The sequence below is a fragment of the Mauremys mutica genome, chromosome 2, assembly GCF_020497125.1.
Source record: "Mauremys mutica isolate MM-2020 ecotype Southern chromosome 2, ASM2049712v1, whole genome shotgun sequence".
In the NCBI taxonomy this organism is placed as follows: Eukaryota; Metazoa; Chordata; order Testudines; family Geoemydidae; genus Mauremys; species Mauremys mutica.
Window position 1 is genome coordinate 262,036,539 of NC_059073.1, and position 26,640 is coordinate 262,063,178.

The following is a 26,640-nucleotide window of genomic DNA, read 5'->3' on the forward strand; positions in this document are numbered from 1 at the left end:
CCCAGGAAGGGTCCCTGGGCTGGGGCAGCGCAGAGCCGCGCACAGCAAAGCTGCGCGCAGAGCAAAGCAACCTGGAAACCCGACACTAGTTTCACTCCTCTGGTAAGCCCAGGCCCCGGGCTCTTTGCATGGGGGCTGCTGCATGGGCAGGGGCTGCCAGAGCAAAAGAGCAGGTAGCAGGAGCCCGCCTGCTGCCCAAGTGCAGGTATCCAGTGGGTAGGTCAATGCATGCAGCTGCTGCCGAGTCTCCTGCCGCCTCCCTGCTCTCCCACAGGTGAGTGACCCTCGTTGTTTGCTTGCTAGGTAGCGAGTAGCAGCAAGGGGCTCAGTCGCTCCTTGCAAAACAAGCAAGCCCCAGCCTGCTGGGTATGGAGTGAGGCTGGTCATGGGGGGCTCCCTAGACGGGAAGGTGCTCGAGGAATGTAAACCGTCCCGAAGAATACAGGGAGCTCGGAGAGAGAGCAAAAGCTGCCTCCATACACCGAGTGGGCTGGAGCTCGCCCCCTGGTTTCATAAACGTCTGTTAAGAGGCTAAAGTAGTACAATGGCTCCTGCTGTTTTTGCATTTATAATCAACGTAAATGACGTTACATAAACTACCTAGCCAACAAACGCACCTTAGGTAATACCTCTGCTCACATTAAAAGGATAAATCTCCTTTGAAGTGAAGTTGCCTGTAAAATAGTTTTGGCTTCAATAAGCTGTATTGAAGCTTCAATAAGCTATGTTGCTGTATACACAGAATGCACCTTTGCACGATGCAGGGAGGAGTGAAAAAGCAGAGAGGAAAAAAGCCTTGTTAAATGACGTTTAAAAGCGTTTTACAACTGGTGCGAAAAGTTTTCCGGTCATCTGATAATAGCATTGGAATTGACCCTGCAAATAGTGCAGCAAGTGACTTGTTTACAGACCTTAATTTTGCCTTAAATCGTTAACTCGTCAGTCATTAGCTGCTGGTAATCAGCAATGTCAAAAGGATTGTTTCCTGAACTTTTTATCGTTCAGAACCCTGGATGATGTGTTCTGTTCCCTTTGTCACTGTGGTGTTATTGGAAATGAGCTTCTAAACGGGAAAAAAAGTAGAGAATATTTTGGGGGGAAAAATGTCCAAAGGGCTTGCAAATTATGTTAATCCAAAAGAGACTGAAACTCTTTTTTTCGCATGGCCACGTATGCAAATTCAGACAAGCAGTGCGTTAGGGGAACTATTAATTTAAAATGTAAATATAGAACTTTGAGGTGGTATTTTATTTTCCAGTTGCTTCCTCTACATATCATGTAGACGTTTACATCGTGATTTCTTTATATATTGATCGCTAGCACATTTTCTTGTAGCCTTTAATGTCTTCCCCATTTTGCTGTCTAATGATGTCAAGCTTTGCTAGAGGTGGCTGATAAAGCTAACCAACTCTTCCTGAGTCATTGGTGCTTGTCAAAAGTTTTGAGAAATAGACAAATGGGTGTGGTTATTCATACTATATTGATTTTTGACATTATAAACACTTATTGATTTAAAAATGTCAACCTGTGGAACTCTTTGCCAGAGGATGTTGTGAACGCCAAGACTACAATAGGGTTCAAAAATAACTAGATAAATTCATGAAGGGTAGGTCCATCAATGGCTACTAGCCAAGATGGGCAGGGATGGTGTCCCTAGTTCCTGTTTGCCAGAAACTGGGAATGGGCGACAAGGGATGGATCCCTTGATTACCTGTTCTGTTCATTCCTTCTGAAGCACCTGGCACTGGCATTTTCCACTGTTGGAAAACAGGATACTGGGCTAGATGGACCTTTGGTCTGACCCAGTGTGGCCATTTTAATGTAAAATTAAGCAATGCTTTAGCTCTGAAAGCCTTGAAAAATTATCACTTGCAATACTTTTCTGTTGGGAGCCACAAAATGAAAAGGATAGGATTCAGTTCATTGATTGTTTAATGCCACCTCGTTGCTTCTGGAGGCGCAAGATCCAAATAAAATTGGTAACATCACCATTCCAGCCTTCCATTATTATCTATAGTTTCATGTGTTTATGCCAGGGCATAAACATTCTCTGTAGCATGACCGTTGGCATGGAAGTCTTAAGATCCTTCTTTTTTTTTTTTTTTTTTTTTTTTTAACCCAAGTACAAAAAATGAATTAGGATTTTTTTGACTTTGGTTTTGTTTTTCCTGTACTCTTAATATGACTAAAAATGGGGATTATATATTAATTTAGGGCCTGCTGTAGCAGTAATTGACATCAGACTCTGCAGCCCCAGGCATGATGTTAGATTAGTGGATATGCATGCTTACAGACCTTACCACCTCCGACCCCCCATTACTTTGGAATCCCCCTCCATGACCCTATCATGGAGGAGCATGAATATGTGTAGGCTGCCTGCATGGCCTATATAGTCTGTCCCTCCGTGTGCAATACAACCATTCTAGTTGGAAAAAAAAATGGGGGACAAGATGGAACTCTTTATGACAGCGCCTTTAGGGACAAAGAGCAATTCCCCTCTGGGAATGCTCAGGAAATAAATGGAGCCACTCAAGAGCAGCCCTGACCACTTCTGCTACAGTCCACAGACAAGTCAACTTTTCATGAAGGTAGCAGAGACAATGTCAGGCAGGACACCCAGTCTGGATCCATCAGTAGGAGAAGATCAGTACCAATGTCACCAGTGTGGTTTCTGTACCATATGCAGGACCCTGACAAGGGTCATGGAGACCAGAAGCATCTAGTTTAGCATTTCTCAAATGCGGCCACATGCGGCCACTGGGAGCTTTTCTTGTGGCCACAGCCTCCTAGGTGGTGATGGGGGAGGGGGGACAAAGCAGCTGCCCTTCCCCAGAGCCGCCAGCAAGGCCTAGTCCTTGCTTCCTTCTGGAGCCACGAAGACTGTAGGAGCAGGCAACAAGTGGGAGTTTCCCTACCTTCCTGAGGGTGGTGTGGCTCGGGCTTCACCCCTGGGGTAGTGTGTGGCAGGCTCTGGCCTTGTGGCAGCGGGCTCTGTGACCCAGTCGCAGGGCTTCAGGCTCCAGCCCCAGACACCCCCCACCCCTAGCCCTCCCCCCGTCCCCATCTAGGGCTTAATTTGTCCCCTAGCTTGCCTGGGCTGAGTAAGTCTGCTGTGAAAAGTAGCAGATTTACTAGCCAGCACATCTTTAAAATAAATAAAGCAAAACATGCAAAGCACCCTGTGTTTCTATTTTGTTTAGGTCCAGTTAAAGAATAGAGACAACTGTACATTATTGAGTCTGGGGAAAAAAACCCTACATAAATAAATTACAATGATTTGAACATGTATATGTGCATATTTATTTGTTTTTTTCCTAAAATTAATTATTTTAGGAAAAATTGTCAGAGCTGCCACCAGCAAGAGTTTGTGGCCGCACTCTGAAGTCACCAAAAAATGTGTTGCGAGAACCCCCTCTAGTTACTCAGTGAATTGTCTTGCAACCACTTTCTCTATCGATTAACCAAAAATGGAAGGTTGCCCACTGGATGACAGCAAGATTGTCAGCATCAGACATTGGTTTCTTGAGTAAAGATCACACAACAGCTTCCATTAAAGAATCAAGCACTGTGCCTTCCATAAGAGAAGCCTGGGCAATCTCATCCAGCAATGGACCCAGTTCAGAACCCTAAAACAATTAATTTGGTTTGGTCTCTCAAACTTTTGAATTACTGCCATGGAATATGTTGCCTTTTAATGAGAGGAAATTAAATAGAAAAAATTACCTAACCACGTGCCACCTTCCTTTGGGTTTCATTGCCGTATTCCATTGGGTTGGGCTGCCCTTGTTGCTGGCCCCCGCAAGGTTGAACTGTTGGTATCATGGCAATCTCCGTGGAGGGTTCCTGGCTCTTCAAAGCATCATTGGTCAAAGCCCAAGCCTGGCAACTCATCTATCTAACTTGCTATCTTCTTGATTTTTGGAATGTTAATTGGGGTTATTTATTTTGGCTCATAGATAGTGGGTTTTTTTTCTGACATTAGTATTTTATTTTTATTCATGCAAGCAAATGGTAATCTAGTGGACTAAACACAGGACTGTGTTCTGGGAACTGTTAATTTTTGACTCCTGATTTGCTATGTGACTTTGGGCAAATCACTAATCTTCTCTGGACCTCAGTTTCCTCATCTGTACAGTGGAGATAAAGGGTGATGTTCTCACTACCAATCCCATGAGTTATTTCCTCCCCTGCAACCCAGTAGCTGATGTATTTAGATGTTGGTCTATTCAAAGGACATTAAATGATCTATATTCACTTTTTTTTTTAAAGGACCATTATGGCTAAATATTTTCTTCAAAGACAGAAAACTCTGGTAGGGCATCTGAAATTAAGTCTAATACTTTGGGCTCAGTTGTGCCCCCAGGGTACCTTGCTTGTGCCAGACAACAGCAGTAGCATCTCAGATAAGGAAACAAGAAATTCCTGTATCCTGTGAATGCCTTGAAGGTAGAATTTGGCCTTACATGTTTAATCATGGAAATAAATATCAGGATGAGGTCTTCTCAGTTCTCTGTAGACCTAGTACAATATATGGGCCACTTGCTTGGCCAAAATGATACAATGATGATGTCCTTTAAATGAACAGCAATCAAAGCTTTTATTTTTTCTATATCAACTTCTACATGATTTTTTAGAAAGTTGCTTGTCAACAACAAAGACATTGGGTTCAGCAAAACCCTGGGTAACAAAGTGGTTGGTACCTTTACTCTTTGCAAGGTGGTAGCAGGACATAAATCAATGGGGATATGGCCCATCCACTCAAGAGATAGTTGATGCAAACAGGCAAACAAAAGTGCTTTCACTCAAAGCTTCTACTCTATTTAGTTCCTAGTGCTTACATATGTCTGCAACAGGTTAGAAGAGCACCCCAAAGTAACTCAGGTTTCATGTTTATCCAAGGTCTTGAGGAGGTCTCGAGTGGATTTCTATAGATGTCCAGTGGCCAGCCTTCTGTTTGCTGGGGAGCTTGAGTGGTGGTCAAGTGTCCACCAGGCTCAGATGCCTTCCTCTTTTTATAACTGTTTTATTAGTATTACATAGCTTCTACTCAGCAGCTTGCACTTTTTTTTTTAATCAAGTTAAGTGAAGTGTGGCGTTTTCTAGCTTGTCCAGCAAGGAATTTTTCCATCAGTTAACCAACTATATTTCACAAAGCTCTAGTTAACTATTGCCATACTTTCCATCTTGTAAAACTGCATGCTTCGGCAAAAAGTTTAAATCAGGATGGCACAGGGTCATGTTTACTCCTCTCGCTCATTTCCCTCCTCCCCTCCTGGTCTATTAGTTGTGCTAAGGCTTCAGAAGCCGCCTTCCTTGCTGTTTTCAGCAATGGGCATAACAATTGTTATTTCACCTGTGGGCAGTGGTCTAGGCATGTTACTGGGCTTTGGCCTCTCAGAAACTTCCCCCCTCCTACATCATCTTAATTTCTATGGAAAAACTTGAAATCCAGATAGTGGAGGTCCTTTAAAACAATTTGCAGTCATGCTATAATGCTGATTCAGGGGTCAGTTCTACTCTTATTGATCTCAATGGAAATTCCTGTGAATTTGAAAGGGAGCAGGATTGGGAACACTCATTCAATAGGTGCTCGACCAGATGCTGTGCTGGTATAAATCAGTGTAGCTCCATCAAACCACACCTCTAGCCAGATAACACTGTCCTCGGGAGACAAAAAAATCTCACCGCGTTATAGGTGAGACCGTGTTATATCAAACTTGCTTTGCCCCCCGCCATTCCTTGTTCCCTGACCACCCCCTACCCAACCCCCCTGGCCCCTGACTGCTCCGACCCCTATCCACCCGGCCCCCTGACAGGCACTCACGTGCAGTGGGAAGTGGAGTGACGTGGCCCCAGCCCGCTCTACTCTGCCACCTCTCAGCTGCGGTGCTCCGCTTCCCGCTGCCGGTGAGTATGGGGAGGTTGGGGAAAGGATGCCCCCCCGCACTCACCAGTGGCGGGAAGCAGAGCGACATGGCCCCATCCTGCTCCACTCTGCCGCTTCCCAGTCACAGTGCTCCACTTCCCGCCGCAGGTGAGTGCGGGGAGGTTGGGGAAAGTTGCCCCCCGTACTCACCGGCAGCGGGAAGCAAAGCACCACGTCTGGGAGCTGACGGAGTGGAGCGGGCTGGGGCTGGGCTGTTGCGCTTCCGCCGCTGCTGGTGAGTGCAGGGGGGTATCCCTTCCCCCAAACCCCCTCCCCCGAGCGACACGGCTGGGGCCAGGGGGAGGGAAGCAGAGTGGGCTGCTCCCGGTCCCCCGCTAATCCCTGGGCCACTCTGGGACTGTGGGGCCCCCAAAAGTGCCCTCCCACAGCTCCTTCCCCCCAGACCCTGGGGGGGAGCCCCTGACTGCCCCTGAGGCCCTCTGCCCCTTATCGACCCCCTTGGCCCTGGCCTGGCCCAGAACCCTTAACACGCTGCTCAGAGCAGCATGTCAGAGCTTTACCGCGTTATATGCGAACCCGTCTTATATTGGGTTGCGTTATATCGGGGTAGAGGTGTATTGTCTTCTGATTTACACCAGCTATGGGTAGCAATCCATAATTATGGCTGAAACAATCCAATTTATATTTTATTGGAAAACTGAGTTATTTGGGCATTTGTCCCAGAGTGCTAGCTATTAGCTTGATGGATGTCTCACTGGAGCTCCGTATGCTCCTGACTTCTCTAAGCCCTGGTCTACACAACAGAGTTAAGTTGATGTCAGGCAGCTTACGTTGACCTAACTCTGTAAGCATATGTAGCTCTCACTGATGTAACTTGCCCACTGCACCAACTTAACCCCACCACTGGAAAGGGTGTAGCGATTAAGTTGATGTAGTTCAGTTGACACAGTGTCATTGTAGATGCTGCGTTGCTTGCATCGACTGTTGTTGCCTTTCAGAAGCTGTCCCACAATGCCTCACACTCACTATTAAATCAGAGCAAGCGCTCCTGACGAGGACACACATCATCAACACAAGGAACATAGTGTAAACATGCAAAAGCAATTTAAGTGCTGCAGTGATTGTATGTCGATGTAACTTAGGTCAACTTAATTTTGTAGGTAGACTTGTCCTAAGAAGCACTTACATTTACAGTAAATTTCCTTATAAATGCTTGCCAGAACAAGCATAAACCAGGGACAGTAAGAGGAGCTAAGGAGCTTATGCTGGTGGTTTTATTAGTTGTATTGTGGTAGTGCTTAGAGGCCCCAATCTGGCTTCCACTGCCCATTATGCTAGGCACGCTACACATATATCATCCCTTGCCCCCAAAGAGTTTACAAGCCAAACATTCAGCAAGAGGGAACAAGTAGAGAAAAGCTGCTGTGGAGAGGACAGTGACATGTTTGTTTGGTATGAGCAGCAGTCACAGCATAGCCACTGCCAAGTGTTTTGCAGGCATCACAACGGTGGTGTGTTTTAAGGAGGTATTCGCAGGGGTGACATGGGAGGAAAGGGCGAAGGTGCCTGAGGGAAAACTGGGTTAGTGGGTGTTGTAGGCTAGCACTGTTGTCAGAGTAGAAGTAGAGGGTCGGCAGCTGTTAGTGTATGAGAGTGGCAGCTAGGGTGATGCTAAGTTGTGGTGGTGCCTTAGTGGTAAAGACAAGTTACTTGTTTTTGCAGTGGGTGAAGAGCCAGGAAGATAATCTTAGTGGCAGCATTTTAAATTTAATTTGAAGGGAGCAACATTGCATTTGTCAAGGCCAGAAAGGAGAAGGTTATAGTAGTCAAGAGACAAGATGATGAGCCTGGATTGGAGTGTTTTATCTGCACGGACTGAATTTCCAGGGGTTATTTTGAGGGTGGGAAAGGAGCTGGTATCTGTTATGAACTCCCATGGTGTAAAGCGATTAAAAGTCACTGAATGCTTGAACAAGGGTTTTTATTTTTATATTAGATACTGGAAGTATCAGATGAAAATCTGTCCTTTATGTGCACTCAAGGGTGCTGGAACAATTTTTATAGTAGGGGTGCTGTGAACCATTGAACCAAACTGCAGACCCTCTATATATAATGGAAACCACTTCAAGTCAGGGGCTGAGGTAGCACCCAGCACCTATATGCGCAGTACACTGGAAAATCAGCAGAACAGTAAACGTGATCACAATTTAGAATCTCTGTCACACTTGCTAGCTAGGTAACTCACAGGCTGTCATTCATTCCAGCTTGACATACTTTATAGCTTTGCTGAGGGCTTTCTTGATTGTAACATTACTATCTCTGGACCTAAGTTTCTGTTAGAGATAAACGTATTTCATTGAGCTGTCATAATGTAACCCAGGGATCGGCAATCTTTGGCATGCAGCCCATCAGGGAAATCTGTTGGTGGGCCAGGACGGTTGTTTACCTGCAGCATCTGCAGGTTCGGCCAATCACAGCTCCCACGGGCTGCAATTCACCATTCCAGGCCAATGGGGGCTGCAGGAAGGGCGGCCAGCACATCCCTCAGCCTGCACCACTTTCCACAGCCCCCGTTGGCCTGGAATGGCAAACTGCCGCCCGTGGGAGCTGCGATTGGCCGAACCTGTGGACACTGCAGGTAAACAAACCATCACGGCTCGTCAGCGGATTTCCCTGATGGGCCACGTGCCAAAGGTTACCGGTCCCTGATGTAACCTGTGGCCTGTTCTCCATCCCTCACCACAGAGTATGATGGGTCTCTCTCACCTACCAGGTAATCCTATTTTATCACTTCTACCATAATGTGGTAGCCTTCTGCTAGTCTCAATCCCTAGAGGCAAATATGGATGAATCAGTTAATTCCAGCTGCATTTCATTAATGTTTAGGAAATTTTATTTAGCCATGTGGGATGGCACTTCCATACACATGCTCTTTTCTATAAGAATTCATTTGCCCCCTTGCCTTAGCAAAGAAGGATGGCCTTTTGGTTAACGTACTGGGCTGGGAGTCAGGAGATCTGGTGTGACAGGTTGGGTCACAGAAACCCCCTTGGGGCTTCCAACTGATGTGCCAAGACTACTTTTGCCCCTGCTTTCCCTGCCAGCTTGGGACTCCAGCGCCCTGTCTTGTTGAGCCAGACACGCCCATCTGCTCCAACACAGACCCAGGGTCTGAACCACATGCCCCACAGCTGCAGGCTTAACTGAAAGCAGCTTACAGAAGTGTTCCTGTTTATAACACTCAGATGCCCAACTCCCAATGGGGTCTAAACCCCAAATAAATCCATTTTACCCTGTATAAAGCTTATACAGGGTAAACTCAAACTGTTCGCCCTCTATAACACTGATAGAGAGAGATGCACAGCTGTTTGCCCCCCCCCAGGTATTAATACATACTCTGGGTTGATTAATAAGTAAAAAGTGATTTTATTAACTACAGAAAGTAGGATTTAAGTGGTTCCAAGTAGTAACAAACAGAACAAAGTGAATTACCAAGTAAAATAAAATAAAACACGCAAATTTAAGCCTAATACAGTAATAAGACTGATTACAGATAAAAGTCATCCTCAGAGATGTTTCAATAAGTTTCTTTCACAGACTGGATGCCTTCCTAGTCTGGGCACAATCCTTTCCCCTTGTACAGCCCTTGTTCCAGCTCAGGTGGTAGCTAGGGGGTTCCTCATGATGGCTGCTCCCTTTTCTCTGTTCCACCCACTTATATCTCTTTTGCATAAGGCGGGAATCCTTTGTCCCTCTGGGTTCCCACCCTCCTTCTCAATGGAAATGCACCAGGTTAAAGATGGATTCCAGTTCAGGTGACATGGTCACATATCACTGTAGGACTTCATTACCCACTTGCCAGCACACACGTATACAGGAAGACTTACAGGTGAAACAGAGCCATCTGCAGTCAATTGTCCTGGTTAATGGGATCCATCAAGATTCCAAACCACCATTAATGGCCCACACTTTGCATAATTACAATAGGCCCTCAGTTATATTTCATATTTCTAGTTTCAGATAGAAGTGATACATTTATACAAATAGGATGACCACACTCAGTAGATTATAAGCTTTGTAATGATACCTTACAAGAAACCTTCTTCATGAAGCATATTCCAATTACATTATATTCAAACTCATTAGCATATTTTCATAAAATCATATAGAGTGCACCGTCACATCTGGGTTCTAGGCTTGTCTCTGTCCCAGACTTCTAATGTGATGTTGGGCTTCACATCTCTGTGCCTCAGTTCTCCCTCTTTAAAGTGGAGATAATGACGCGCCCTTTCTCCCACCCTTTCTGTTCTGTCTAGTAAGCTCTGTGGGTCAGGGACTTTCTCTTGCTGTGTTTTGTACGGTGCTCAGAATGGGGCCCTGATCTGGGTTGGGGTCTCTATACACTACTATAATACTAACAATATTTTTGTGAGTGTAAGAGGGATACCTTCCCCTGTAAGGGTCAAAGGCCTTGTGCCTGTCAGCCCTGCCCTGCTACATCTGTGCAGGGTATGGGATTTAAGAGGAGGAAGGCCCAGCAGTTGAGTGCTGGCTAGGGAGGAGAGCAGACAGACTGTTCCGGTGAGAGGCAGGTAGCTGGGCTTGCACTAGGAACTGCCTGGGGCCCTTGGTAAGATGGTAGACCTGACATGGATGGCTGAGCTGACTGAAGTCCAGGAGCTGGTGAGACAAGCGGTTGCTGCTGGGATCCTGCCTGCGGGGAAGGGGACTGAAAGCTGAGCCCAGCAGGACAGAAAACTTTTCTTTTGATGTTGTATTGAACTTGCACTAAGGAGTTCTGTTACTCCAGAAGGGGTTGAACACTGTACAGTGGCTAGGTTGGAGAGCCAAGTCACCTCTATGGCAGGAGCAGGCCAAAGACCGTAGTGGGGAAACTGAGGCAGAAGTGCCACAGCACTGGGTCTTTTTGTGTGGGGCACTCTGGGATGGTGAGACTGGAATAGTGAGGTTCTGCATTAGTTGCACAATGCTGCACACATTTCATTATGTCTTGGGCATCTAAATTCTCATGTAGGCATCTAGATTACTTGCTCACCTGAAAGACATTTATTTTTACAGCAAGCCTGCAGTACATGTTCTAAATATCTAGCCAGATTTGGACAGCTGTATCCTTATACTGGTAACACTGTATAAAAATGATTAATATATTTAAGAAAGCAGTGCCAATATGTTGGAAATCTTAACATAAGATGGAAAATCATCAGTGAAACTGTTCTATTCACAATGGGGCCAGGATTTCACTCAAAAGTATGCAGTTCACCTTCTCCCCATTTCATACCATGTTGATCCTACCATCCATATTGAGCACAAATTCCTTTCTTTGTCCTTTTGAGTTCCATTGCTGTGATTATGTGCACACTGCATGCAAGAGCAGTTCCAGATTGCAGTTACATCTGAGATTACAACTGATATCTGAGTTTTATCACATTTATAAGCAATTAATAGCAACTGACTTCTTATATGAAATGAAAACTGAAATGAGGTTTTTTTTCTTTCCAGGAACTGATATCTGAGATGCTTCCATTAACTGGGAAAACAATAATATTTGATAGTTTTCCTGATCCTTCAGAAACATGGGAAATAATTGAGACTATTGGTAAAGGAACATATGGCAAAGTTTTTAAGGTGTTGAACAAAATAAATGGCAGCAAAGCAGCAGTCAAAATCTTGGACCCAGTTCACGTAAGCTACTTTAATATTAAATTGTTTTTTAGTAAGTTACAACTAAATATGTAACATCATATGTTGGTTTGTCAGTTGCATTAGAAAAATAAAGTGAAAAATAACCATTATTTGTAAACATTTAACCAAGATGTTTTCTAGCTACATATGTATTTTTAGGCCTGTCAAGAAATTAAAAATATTAATTGGGATTAAATGCACTGTTAAACAATAGAATACCAATTTAAATATTTTTGGATGTTTTCTACATTTTCAAATATATTGATTTCAATTACAACACAGAACTGTGTCCAGTGCTCACTTTATTTTTGATTACAAATATTTATGCTATAAAAAACAAAAGAAATTGTATTACTGTACTTATGAGGTGAATTGAAAAATACTATCTCTTTATCATGAAAGTTGAACTTAGAAATGTAGAATTATGTACAAAAAATAACTGCATTCAAAAATAAAACAATGTAAAACTTTAGAGCCTACAAGTCCACTCGGTCCTACTTCTTGTTCAGTCACTCACTCAGACAAACGCATTTTTTACATTTGCAGGAAATAATGCTACCCGCTTCTTGTTTACAATGTCACCTGAAAGTGAGAACAGGTGTTCACATGGCACTGTCATAGCCGGTGTTACAAGATATTTGTTTGCCAGATTCGTTAAAGATTCATATGTCCCTTCATGCTTCAACCACCATTCCAAAAGACATGTGTACATGCTAATGGGGGGGTTCTGCTAATTAACGATCCAAAGCAGTGCAGACCGATGCATGTTCACTTTCATCATCTGAATCAGATTTCACCAGGAGAAGGTTGATTTTCTTTTTTGGTGGTTTGGGATTTGTAGTTTCCACATTGGCGTGTTGCTCTTTTAAAACTTCTGAAAGCATGCTCCACACCTCATCCCTCTCAGATTTTGGAAGGCACTTCAGATTCTTAAACCTTGGGTTGAGTGCTATAGCTACCTCTAGAAATCTCACATTGGTATCTTCTTTGTGTTTTGTCAAATCTGCAGTGAAAGTGTTCTTAAAACGAACAACATGTGCTGGGTCATCATCCGAGATTGCTATAACATGAAATATATGGCAGAATGTGGGTAAAACAGAGTAGTGGACATACTATTCTCCCCTAAGGAGTTCAATCACAAATTTAATTAACACATTTTTTAACGAGCATCATCAGCATGGAAGCATGTCCTCTCTGGAATGATGGCCGAAGCACGTTAGGGGCATACGAATGTTTAGCATGTGTGGCACATAAAAACCTTGCAATGCCGGCTTCAGAAGTGCCATACAAATGCCTGTTCTCATTTTCCGGTGATATTGTAAATAAGAATTATCTCCTGTAAATATAAAAAAACTTTTTTGTCTTAGCAATTGGCTGAACAAGAAGTAGCACTGAATGGACTTGTAGGCTCTAAAGTTTTACATTTGTTTTCTTTTTGAGAGCAGTTATGTAACAAAAATCTACATTTGTAAGTTGCACTTTCATGATAAAGAGATTGCATTACGGTATTGCATGAGATTAATTGAAAAATATGATTTCTTTTGTTTATCGTTTCTTACAGTGCAAATATTTGTAATCAAAATAATATAAAGTGAGCACTGTAAACTTTGTATTCTGTGTTGTAATTGAAACCAATATAATTGAAAATGTAGAAAAACATCCAAAATATTTAATACATTTCAATTGATATTCTATTGTATACCAGTGTGATTAAAACTGCAATTAATCACAATTTTTTGAGTGAATTGTGTGAGTTAACTGCGATTAATCTTACGGTTTGTGTTCTTGGGAATGACACTCGCCTGTTTAATTGACCAGATGTAATCAATCAATCAATCAGATATGAACTTTGTTAATTCTAATTTAGAATTAGTTTCAGCATTGAATTCTTTTATTTTTCTTCTAGAAAAAGTTCTGGATTCTCTCATGAGTTGAACATACAGAATTCCATCTGTCTTATAATTATATAGTTTCACCATTAGTCCCTTTTACTTTTTTACATACTAGGTATGAGACAGTCTCTTAATGTCAAATAAATCAGCTATTCTCTTCCAAGACAATAGAATGCATGTTTGAGTGTGCTTATCTAGATTATATGCAATACATTACTCTTCTAAAATAGAATGATAAATATTTATTGGTTCAGCATTTTGAAATATGTTCTGTGCTTAACAAAACATAAGGACCAAGTCTTCCACTTTCTTGATGAATTTACCATCTAAAAAGACAAAGGCAACAATCCCCACACAGCACACAGCACCAGATGACCAGGAGGTAGATTCATTATACAGCATAACATATTTTTTATAAATAACTGAAATTCTTTGGATGACAGATTAGTAGTTAATAGGCCTTATGGAAGAGTGTTTTATGAAGAGGGATTTGAAAGAGGAGAAGAGAACTCAACAGGACCATTCTTGTTAGTAACCACAGGTCCTTCTGTTGCAAATAGATCCAAGCGGGCAGACCTTTGTGCTTTTATGGAACCCCATTGTCTACAGTTGAGCTACATAGGTGCCAAAGGCCTTTCTGTTTGGATATGCTTGTGGGCAGTAGACCACAAAATATAGACAATGAGACATTCCTACTCATCTCTTTCAAATGGCCTGTGCTATACAGAATGTCAGATTAGGTGATCATAATCATAGGCACCGATTTATTTTGGAAAAAAATTAGTGGGTGCTTAGCACCCACCCATAGTCAGCTCCCTCCCCCCTCACCTGCAGGGCTGCCCGGGGGGAGGGGGGGGCAAGTGAGGCAATTTGCCACAGGCCCCACAGGGGCCCCGGCAGTCCAGGTCTTTGGCGGCATTATGGCAGCGGGGGGCTCTTCAGTGCTGCCGAAGACCCGGACCGCTGCCAGGTGAGTACAAGCGCCGCAGCTCCCCTGCTTTGCCCCAGGCCCCCTGAATCCTCTGGGCGGCCCTGCTCACTTGTTAGCAGCTCTGCCAAACAACTCCTCCCCTTCCCTCCCAGTGCCTCTCGCCTGCCGTGATCAGCTGTTCCGCGGTGTGCAGGAGGCACTAGGAGAGAGGGGGAGGAGTGGGGACAAGGCATGCCCAGGGGAGGGGGTGGAATTGGGCAGGAAGAGGTGGGGCAGAGTGGAGGCAGGAAGAAACAGGGTGGGAGTGGGGCCTTAGGGAAGGGGTGGAGTGGGGGAGGCCTGGGGCAGAGTGGGGGTTTAGCATCCCCGGGCAAAGGAAAAAGCCGGCACCTGTGATCGTAATGGTTCTTTCTGGCCTTGAAACCTATGAAATGTATTAATGTTGTAAGCTTGCTATTAAATTTATCTTCACTCTGGTTCTTGTTAGTCTTTGTTTTTCATGTGTGTTTTCCACGCCAGAAATGGGGCCCATTCTTCATTCATCATCTTGTCGCATTTTAAAAGCAAAAATAATTCACAGCCAAGAGATTACAATCTTAATGAAATGAATTTAAATGCATCAAAATATCATACAGCATCTTACTGTTTTCTGTAAACAGAGTTCTTCAATTTTACTGCAGACTCTGAATAATCAGGGCTCTCTTGCGACCCATGGTCAGCTGAATGCCTAGATAGCAGAAAACATTTTTTTGCACCAATCTATTTCACAAGAATGCATGAATGTTTGGCATTAACTGGATTATTGAAGGAGGCAGGGAAGCAATATAGCAGTGATGTCAGAAAATCACACTCCACTTTGCAAAGGGGAAGGAAAGGAAGGAGGGTGGAGATGGAAGGGAGAGAAGAAATAAAGCTGATGGGGAGAGAAGAAAGGAGGAGGAATTGTAGCAGAGGAAGAGGGGAGAGTCTGAAGGAGCTGGAATGAGTGAGAGGCGACAAGGACAGAATTGGTCAGAAGATTACGCATTTTATTTTTTTACAGAACATTTAGGCAAAAATAATTACTTTACATTTTTTCTCTGAAAATAGATTTAAAAAAAGCAAACTTTTTATGGAAGAAAATTATTATTTTGTTTCTCTTTGTTTTCATCCTTAACTGCCTAAGACTAAAAAGTTTCAACTGGAACCTCAGAAATTTTCAGCCAAAAATGAAAATATTTGGTTTTCCAACAAACAATCGACAATTGTTAAGAAAAAGCAGATACTTTTTCCAAAAAAATCTTCATTTAATCAAAAACCAAATTTTCTGTCCAACCCCAGGAAACTTTCCACTGGCCCAGAAACAGACACTTCACTAAGTGGATAAACAAGTAATCCACTGGGTGATCAGCAGTAACTGGACAGCAAGAACAGTAGTAGAATAATAACTTTGAATCACCTAATTTCTGGATGGACTTGCACTACTTCTTGATCCTTACAGTGTTATGTCTACATTATGTTGGCATTATCCGCTATACCTGTGAGTCACTTCACCCTAATGTGACCATGAATATTGTAAGTAGGGTGTATGGAATGAACGAGACTTCTTTCTGCAGTTTAAACTGAAGGATTTATTAATGGCTGCAGAGGGAGCTGTTGCAATGAGGAAAAAAAAGCACCTTATGGGCTCCCTTCTTTTAATTTTCCCTTCTTTTAATTGTTCAATAATTTATAATAAATTACATTATCTTGGGAGATCTGAGACTAAGAACTTTAATCCTTAAGAGCTTTTGAATGCTCCTTGTTGAATAACAGTTAAAAATGTGTAAAAGTGGAACAGGAAGGAGAATATTTATATGTGCAATAATAATAATTTGAGAACCATTTTCATGTCCAAATGATACAAACTCCTCATTCTCTTGATTATCAAGTCCAGTAAACTTGATGGATAATTTGGCTAAAAATCTTAATGTCAATTATTATTAAAAGGTGCCTTTTTATTGCTTATGGGGAAATTTGACCTTTTATGAGCAGTTTGGGTTTTGTGCAATGTTTTATTAAGGTAAACATAACCAAATATATCCAGTTAATATATTTATCTTCCCCTATAAAATGAAGAGGAAGATTTCCTTTCTGTTATAGATGGAATGAATATTCTATTCATAGTCTCTGTCCCTCTCTCTCTCATATTTCTTGTTATAATGGAGCAAACCACATAATATCCGAGTGCCCCTCGGGAGACAATAACCACTATTAAATCACAGTAGGACAGTGGTCCAATTTTCCTCTCAGTTTCCCTGAGGCAGCCATGGCTATGGCGCATCTGTTGTGGCTTTTAACTTTTTTGTTTTTAATTTATTTATTTCTCCTAGCAGACACACTCAGTCTCTCTTCTCCTCCCTTTTTACCCTTATCTCTTCCTCCCTCCCCCCCCCCCCCGCTCCTTCTCTGCTGAGTTCCTGTTTGGAGGTGTCTGTGAGAACACTAATTTGAAGTGAGTTTCACTTTTTCATTTGGAAGGCAGGGAGATTTGTGGTGGTTCTTGCCTCTTCCAGTAATGGGATCCAAAGCCTGGGTCCTATGGCTAAGAGAACCTTTCTCCCATTCCATAAGCATCCTCCTTAAAATTAAAAACTTCATAGTTCCCTTGGAACATAAGATGTCATGGGAGGTTGTCATCACACAGAGAGAGCCTCTCTCTATGTTCAAGGCCCTACTGGGACTGGCCTAAGTTTAACAATGACTAAGGCTACGTTTTAGTCACGGGTATTTTTAGGAAAAGTCATGGACAAGTCATGGACAGTAAACAAAAATTCACGGCCCAGGACCTGTCCATGACTTTTACTAAAACTTGGGGGGGTGCCGTGGATGCAGGGGAAGGGCAGCGTGGGGGGGAGGGCAGGTGGCAGCCTGGGACCCCTGCTGGTACTGGAGAAGGCGTGGGCAGTGGCGCAGCCCAGGACCCCCACTGCTGCTTGGGGGGTGGCGGGGCTAGCAGGCACGCCTTCTCCCCCTGCCCCCAGCAGCTGCAGAGTTTGGGTGTAGGAGGAGGCAGGGGGTTAGGGCACGGGACGGGGTGAGGAGGGCTTTGGGCAGCGCTTACCTGGGGGGCTCCCCGGTAGCAGCGACATCCCCCTCACTCAGCTCCTAGGTGGAGGCTTGGCCAGGCAGCTGTGCACCCTGCCTCCACCCAGAGCACCAGCTTCACAGTTCCCATGGCCAGGAACTGCAGTAGTGAAGTAGTGCAGCTCCATTTCAAGTGTAGACAAGCCCGTAGTTAACCCTTTATACAGTTTGTCTTTGAAGTGTTTAAAGGTGATCAGCAGACAAAAGCTCGGGCTGAAGCTTCAAAGGCTGAATCCATAAGCCAGAGTTTGCAGTCCCATCCTCCTAAGTATTTCTTAGGAATTCTGCTTCACACGTATTGTCCCAAAAGATAACTGGTCTCTGCCCAATTGTTCAGCATAGTCTTTTGGCATTCACAATACTTCCCAGTGGTTGCATTCATCCTCCCTTCCTTTTAAAGAAGTTCCATACCTTCTCACAATCTAAAGATTTGCATTTTTAATGAACTCCTAAAATAGTTAAATATAATTCAGTGAGGTTTGTGCACGATCAGTCTGCATCAGCTGGAGATACTGGTCATCTGTCCAAGACGCAAGGGCATATCAATCAGCAGATGTCAGCAATGATCACAATCTTTGTATTGCCAAAATTAAATTAAAATGGGGAAAAATCAGCTTTAAATAAAAAGTGGCAAAGAAAGTCAACACTACAGAACTGAGAACAAAAGAGTACTGTGAGAAATTCCAGCTTGAGCTAAAACAGATCTAGTCACTGCCAGAGACAGAAGAAAGTGAGACTGGACCTAAAGAAAAATGGGCAATGCTCAGACACATGTTACAAGTTGCAGCAGTCACTGTTGGCTATCAACACAGATTTAGGCTTTGTTTACATTAGCACTTTTATTGGCAAAACTTTTTTGTTGGTCAGGGGTGTGAAAAAACCACACCCCTGACTGACATAAGTTTCACCAACAAAAGCATCAGTGCGGACAGCACTATGTCGGCAGGATTTGCTCTTCTGCTGACATAGCTGCTGCCGCTCATTCAGGGTGGTTTAATTATGCCAGTGGGAGAGCTCTCTCCCACCAGCATAGAGCAGCTAGATGGGAGACCTTACAGCTGCGCCACTATAAGGTCTGTGGTGTAGACGTAGCCTTAGACACAGCAAGAATTGGATAAGCCAAGAGATGTGGCATCAAATTGAGGAAGGAAAAGCACTGTCAAGAAAACTTCTGAATGCTAAGATCATTTGACTATTGGGTGAAAGAGCAAAGGAGGAGTACAAGAAAGCAGACAAAATTGTGAAAAGCATGAGAAGATAAAACAGATGTTGAAGACGCCGCAGCTGAAGCGGGTGTTATGATAGGAAGTTAGTCGTTTACCAAGTAATTGAAATTTCAGGAAATCAGCCAATGAAAAGTATAGATGGAAAATTGCTTACAGCTGAAGTAGAACAGAATAACAGATGGGCAGAACATTTCAAAAAAGTCCTCAACAGACCAGCCCTACCTCAGCACTAGTTTTCAATGAAACATGAACCAAATCAACTTGATACCAGCAGTGGCCTAATAGAGATGTCAGAAGTACACGCAGCAGTCAAGAAGCTGAAAAACACCCAAATGGTGGGAGATGATCAAATCACAGCAGAAATGCTAACAGCACTTGATGCTACCACCCTAATGAAACTGTCAGAACTGTTCAATGAAGTCTGGAAAAAAGAGTCCCCTGGACCATGGAAAATTGTCAGAATATCCAAAAAAGGGTGATCTTACTGACTTAACAATTGGACAGTAGTGTGACTTCTTGCCATTGTAGGGAAAGTCTTCTGTATTGTGATATTACAAAGAATGTTGAAAGAGCAGTGGATGCAAAGCTTGGAGAAAAACAGGCTGGATTCAGGCCCCGCCTAGATCAGATATTCACACTAAAGACCATCCTAGAAGAATGTATAGAACGCTTCAGCTTCCCCTTATCAACTTCATTTAATTGTTTTTCAAAAGGCATTTGACAGCATGCATCAACATACTATTCTTCAGTCTTATGGAATTCCAGCTAAAGTCATGGACATTATGTACAATGATGCAAACTGCGCTGTAAGGATGGACAGCCAGACAACAGAATAGTTCAACCTGGAAAATAGTGTGAAACCGGGCTATAGTCTAACTCTGTAGTTGTTGTTTGGCATGGGTAGCACGATACTAGCCACTAGAGACCTTGTGACATCAAGGATAGGAAAGGCATTCATTAAAACTCAACAAAGTATGGACATCAAAGATACACCGTAACATAGGCAAAATGGAGAATTTTCAATTCAAACATAATATCAGTGTTGTAGGGCTGTGAGAGCTATTAAAATGATAGAAAACCAGATGCCCAACCTGGGTTCCCTTTACACTGTGCTGCTGTGACAAGCTCTCAAGCTCCCTTCCAGCACACACACACAGGTGGGGACACACCCAGCTGCAATTTTACACAGATGGTGAGATCAGCTCTGTATGGGAAAGCTCAGCTAAGAAATTGCCCAGCACTCAAGTGCACAGCCCCGCTGGAGTGTAAATCCCAAATTGTATCATCTTGCGCTGCACAGAGAACTATACAGCATCAGCTCATTTGAAAGTCGCCCCCTCCCTCAACGTGGAGGAAGACACGCACAGCTTCTTACGTGCCCTTCCCCCTCAGTTATGAATTACACAAACAGTTTTTAGAGAAAACAAAACAAGTTTATTAACTACAAAAGAGAGATTTTAAGTGATCTTAGGGTTAGCAAACAGAACAACGTTGATTACTTAGCAAATAAAACAAACATGCCATCTAAGCTTAAGATACTAAAGAAACTGGTTACAAGTAGTAATTTCTCACTCTATTGTTGTTTTAGGCAGATTGCAGAGATTCTTAAAGGCCAGCTGCACTGACCTGCAGCTTAACATTTCTGATATTTCATTCACAGGCTCGACACCCCTCTAGCCTGGGCTCAGTCCTTCTCCCCCCACCCCTTGTCTTTGTTTCTTAGATGTTTACAGCAGTCTCCCTGGGCAGGGATTCAGTGAAGAATGTCACTCCACTGCCTTAAATAGGTTTTAAAGAATTCCTGCCATATTTGTCTTCCAGGGTGATTCCCACCCCGGTCAGGGGAAAAGTACTAAATTTAGTCATGGAGTCCAGTATCAGGTGCCCACAGCCAAACAGCCAGAACAGTCTTTTCACTGGTAGGCACTACGCCCTTTTCCCTCTTTGAATTGGGGTTGCCTCCAGCCAAAGAGTCCATATCATAACAATATCTCTATGAGGAATATGGGGCGTAGGGTCACATAATGCACCCCTTGTCTTTGACTTGCTGGGATCTTACCTGCTACCAGGGAGCTCATTCCTCTGGGAGGGCAGGAGCAGTACTCGGAGAGAACAGAGTGAGTGGAGAAGGACCCTTGGAGACTTTTTGATTGTTCCTGACTTCTTTAGTCAATGCCAACTTGATTTCCTTAGGCCGTGGGAGGATAGGGCTCTTAGGCAGGAAGAGGCAACCATGAACCATTTCCTGCAAATGGGGAGACAGCACAAGGTGTAGGAGCATGCCCAGAAGTAATGGGATCATGCAGGCCCTAGTACACCTGGTGGCAGAATGCTTCTGGGCTGTGCCTGCCACCATCGCTGCTGCACATCTCTGGGAACAAGCACCACCTTCTCCTCCTCCACCTCCTCCTCCTCCAGCTGCTGCCCAGGCTGTTGGTGAGGTGGTGGATCAAACACACATACACCTGTTATGGGAAGAAGCATGGTGGACAGCTAGCACATTATCTCCTACTGGTACTCAAAACTCCTTGCATTGGAACCCCCCAGCTCATGCTATGGGGGACAATAACTCCAAGCCAATCCCTATACCCCTCCCTGTGTTCAGCCTCCAAACCCCACACGGGAGATTCCCCTCACCTTACGAGTGTGGGGTTGGTACACCCCATCACAAATCCCTCCTAAAAAATGTTCCTAATTAAAAATACAAACAGGGATGACAACAGTGAACTAAGTTCTGAAGCAACTTATGTCTTTCAGAAGCATCATGGAAAACCCAATGAAGATTAGGTAAATGTCTGGCTTTGTAAATGATTTAATTAACAATACAAACAAAGGAAACCCAAACAAAGTTAAGAATAAAGATAGATAACACTGACCTCTCATCCCCACCCTCAACAAACAGTCACCACTTGCAAGCATAGGAGTATTCATGTATAACAGCTCTTACGTGCTGTTTGCACTGGTTTAGAGAACGTTGATAGGTTATGTGTGAAGCGCCTTCCAAAACCTCTCTTAGGGCAGGTCTACACTAAGGGCGGGGGTCGAACTAGGGTACGCAAGTTCAGCTACGTGAATAGCATAGCTGAACTCGAAGTACCCTAGTTCAAACTACTTACCCGTCCAGACGCCGCGGGATCGAAGTCCGCGACTCCAAGGTCGACTCCGCCACCGCCGTTTGCAGTGGTGGAGTACCAGAGTCGACCGGAGTGCGCAGGGAGTTCGAACTATTGCGTCCAGATTAGACGCGATAGTTCGAACTCCGAGAAGTCAAACTCACCGCGTCGACCCGGCAGGTAAGTGTAGACTAGCCCTTAGATGTTCCATGATGTGCAAGCAAATAGAATCACAAATTTCCCTTGCCTGCTGGGAACCAGGAGTAGTGTGAAAATAGGTGGCATCCAGCTGCCTGTCATGGCTTTGATAACCAGATCTTGGGCCCACTCTGAAGTATTCACATTTGGTTTCACATATACCAAGGACCATGTTTGCCATATTGGCATCCATGCAGGTCCACAAGCATCACCAACAGGCTTTTAGCTACCCAAACACATACTCAGCCACCACTCTACAGTCTATGGTTGAATTCCCCCTTTCTTGGGCCAGCAATGTCAGGATAAGGCTTCATGAGCCAAGTTGAATGGGTATGTGACGCCATGTAGATTGCCACGGACTCGCAGGAGCGAAAGAAAATGCAGGCCTGTTATTTACCAGGCTGCACGTGGCAACAGACTATATTGGTAAGGGATGCAAGGAGAGTGTGGGTCACGATGCAAACTGCAGACACACACACACACACTAAACTTAATCTATTTAAAAGTTTTATTGGGGATAATTACAAGGGGTAAGGGAGCAGCGTATGATTAGCTAATAGAGTTAATGAAACTTAAAACACACAATGACTAAAATATCTGCTAACAATATTTATAAACAAAGATGCAGCATTTAGTAATAACTGATACTTACAAATACAAACCAACGCATAACGACCGGCAAACGTAGAAGCTCTATTTGAAACACGTGAGCTGAGAGAGAGGCTTCGAGGTGATCAGGCTCGGTTACAGGTATACACAGGACACACGGGTATACACAGGATACACGGGTATACACAGAATACACGGGTATACACAGAATTCGTTTTCTTTCTCCTCTCCCTGCCTGCACATGGCAGGCAGGCCATAAAGTACCCACAATGACATCATAGAAGTGTCATAGGGGACGGGGCCCAAAACCTGTTTGTGTTCGTTTCTGATTGGCACAAGCAAAGTTTACACCATGTAGGGGAGCAGGTGCCTTAAAGTCTGGCTTCGCCCCCAAAAGGTGAGGAAATGCATATTGTCTTAGAATGCGTTCAACACTGAATGACAAAAGAAGAGGCCAGGGCAATACCGGTATGGGCAAGTTCTATAGGATGCAGACAGGAACTCATCTCAACAATACTCAGCCACCACTCTACAGTCTATGGTTGAATTCCCCCTTTCTTGGGCCAGCAATGTCAGGATAAGGCTTCATGAGCCAAGTTGAATGGGTATGTGGGGTCCCCCAAAATAACACTATACAGAACCACATTGTTTCTGAGGAATAAAGTCCTTCTTCCCCACCCTACAGTAAACGTCGATCTCCTGAGCACCCAGGTCTCATGGAGCTTTCCAATGTGTCCAGTGTTCATGTTCATTAACCAGCCCCTTTGGTCCCCTAAGCCTTGGAGAATGTGAAGCTTTTTCAGTTCACAAATTCACTCGCCCCTTTCAATGAGCAAAGTATTTGGCTGTGTATTCCATCGATGGCTCTCGCACAGTTGGAAAACCCCATCCTCTGAAATCTAGCTATAATTTCATGGACTTGGGTTATTGCAACCACCAGTGGATAGATGAGAGCAGGTATAGCTTGGCAAACCTGAACAGCCACCACCCCGACAGCAGACTTCTGACCCACAGCTGTCAGGTATTGCCAGCTCCAAAGGGAGATAGCCACCAGCTTCTGCACTGGTATTGGTTTCTGAAATTGAGTGCTCTGGAGCTGGAGGGTTGCTGCAAGCTGTTCAAACAACTCTGTGAAGATTTGCTTCCTCATTCTGAAGTTCTGCAGCCACTGGTCATCAGCCGAGGTTTCCATGCCATGCTGGTTCTCCAGGACCAGAAGCGGCAGTCCACCCATGGCCATACTATTGCAATCACAGTATTGAAGACACCTGTTCCATGGCACCCCAATGGATTTTCACTCATCTTCTTGGTCACCTGGCTTCAGAGACCCACGTATTTCTGGATGGATTCTGTCCAGTATCCAGTACTGCATCACTTGGACATTTGTCCTGTGAGTAGCAGAAGGAGTAGATCCACATCCTCATGGACTTTCTCCATGTCTTCCATGCAGTTGGGCAGGAAGGAGGCTGAGCAGGAGCTGCCATTGCCAAATGTGTGAAGGTAGCATATATTACCAGCATTATCCAGCAAGGTGGTTCCCAGAGTGTCTCCTGTGATACACAGGACTCTGGGATACTACCCCAGAAATGGTAGTGCTATTGTCACATACTGAAAAGGGATGGTGTGAACATGGGTACACACTTGTGCACAGTGTATACTCATGCCAAGCACAACATATGAGGACACAGTGCAGATATGGGGTACCCACAGTAGAAGTATATGCACAACTAACTGGAGAAGCGCACTAGTATCGATGTACCTTACATGTGACCAGAGTGGCTGTTGCTGAGATCCCCATGTCCCCAAGTGCAGATGAAATACCTTCACACCTTCACTGCAGCAGAGCCCAGTAGCACCCTTCTCTGGGTACTGGAAAACTCCCATGTGTCCTGGGGCGTCATCTGGTATGGAGATCGCTGGGTGCACTGTTGCAGAAACTCCAAACAATATGAAACTTTCTTCAAAAGTATAAAGAGGTTCAGTAAGACCCAAAAAAGAAGCGGTGGGGTCTTACCACATGCATTTGCAGAGATGGGGGACTCAACAGCAATGATATTTTTTTAGGGCTCCCTTCTCCCCATTTTTTACTCTGTCAAGGAAAGGGGTGTGAACTGAGTAACAGTAACAATTCTGACTCCACATTAAGGGAGCACTCAGGACCCACCATCAAGAGAGGTGAACTCTGCCGGTGCCTTTGGTGAATGCTAGCTAAATTATTTAGTACTCTTTGGAGTATAAGAGCTTGGGGAGAGCTGAATACTGAAACTGAAATTAAAACCAAGAAAGATCAACTTTAACCAGAAAGTGGCATATTTGTCATTTTCAGTCTCAGTGCCTGTCCCAATACCTGGATGTTGATATGGACAGTATTTGCAAAATTACCCCTAGCTGGGTGGTAAGGTTTCAAAAGGTATTAAATGTTTTTCAATGCATTTAATTAACTTATTGTTATTTATTATTATTTGTATTGCAGTAGCGCCCAGGAGCCCTGGTCATGGGCTAGAGTGGCATTTTGCTAGCCAGTGTAAAAGCAGAGAACAAAGACTCTGCTCCAAAGAGCAACAATCTAAAGATCTAAGTGTAAGGCAAGAGACAACAGGTAGACACCAACAGAGAGATGGAGGAGCACAAGGAAAGAATGAGACAATATTTGTCAGTGAGATTCAACAAATCTGTCCAGTAAATTATTTCATTCAACCTTGATGCTGTCATATTTTAGTAACTTTTCCTTCTAAGCAAATGCCTTGTTTAGCAAAGACTGCTAATATACTGGGGCTGGACTCACACCTGCTGGCACAGAGAGAGGGAGGTGAATCCAGATTGTACCTTCCAGAAGCTGGCTCTTAGCCCCAGAGAAGGGATTCACAACTGAAGGGAGGGCAGGTTGTAGGAATATTGTCTGTTCTCCCTCATGCTGGTATCAGACAAGAAAATCTGCAAGTTCTCCCAGGGACTCAATAGCAGTTTTTCTGGAAGTTACAATCAGTACTGCCCACCCTTGGATCTCTGCCAGCTTCATGCAGAATGTTGTGAGGATGTTGTGACCACCTGGAACTATGGCAGTTTCTTCCTCCCCCATACTCCTGTTAGAGTTAAATTGACAGAAGACCGTGTAAGCCAAAGATGACTTTAGTCTTAATCCTGTATAGTTAAATATATTGTATTTTGACGGAACAGAACTAAGTATATGTTTTATAGTGTTGTAAAGGATGCACTAATATTTCATTTGACTTTGTTTTATCTTTAGACAAAGTTTGAATAGACTGCCCACTATGTGTCAATTTTCATATGGCCTTGGGTTTGCTGACTGCTATTTATTTTTGTGATATGCGGCACTAGGATATTGATGAAGAAATTGAAGCCGAGTACAACATTTTGAAAGCTCTCTCTGATCATCCCAACGTAGTCAAGTTCTATGGAATGTACTACAAGAAAGATGTGAAGAATGGAGACCAACTTTGGCTGGTTCTTGAGGTAGATAATTTCTAATTATTTAATTTTATTATTTTTTAAAAGCAGTTTTCTTCCTGGCAGCATTCTTACTTCACTTGCAAACCCATCATATCAAACACAACACATTTGTTTGACATTTTTCTCCAGTATAGCTGCTCAGTCCATAAATGCTGTCACTAACCCCTCCTGTGTTCTCAAATCATTCTTTGATTTTTCTCTGGCTCCTGAATGCTCATCTAGTATATTTATCCTCTTAATGTTAATGTTATGTCTTTACAGTTAAGTTCTTATTAGCATTTGTACCCTATTAAATGCTCCTATCTTAATTAGTTTCTAATCTAAACACTTTTTTCCTTTGGTGAAGATTGGCATACAAATCTCTATCCAGAGTTATTTGTTTAAACAACAAGGAGTTAGGACTAAGCATGCCAGTAAACCATAGTTAATGTGATGTGCTTTTCACAATATAGTAGAAGTGAATTAAATTCACAGGGTTTGTGTATATAAAAAGCAAACAAAATAA

The 26,640-nt window shown here is 43.6% G+C and overlaps 1 protein-coding gene across 1 annotated transcript in view; it reads left to right on the forward strand.

The window, feature by feature from the left end:
• Positions 1-210: 210 nt before the first annotated feature.
• MYO3A (myosin IIIA) overlaps positions 211-26,640 on the forward strand; it is a 189,836-nt gene continuing 163,406 nt past the window's right edge. Inside the window, exons 1-3 of the mRNA XM_045007383.1 lie at positions 211-274; positions 11,408-11,590; positions 26,004-26,138. Coding sequence (XP_044863318.1) covers positions 11,423-11,590; positions 26,004-26,138 — 303 coding nt within the window. The 5' untranslated portion in view covers positions 211-274; positions 11,408-11,422. The remainder of the gene's footprint in view (positions 275-11,407; positions 11,591-26,003; positions 26,139-26,640) is intronic.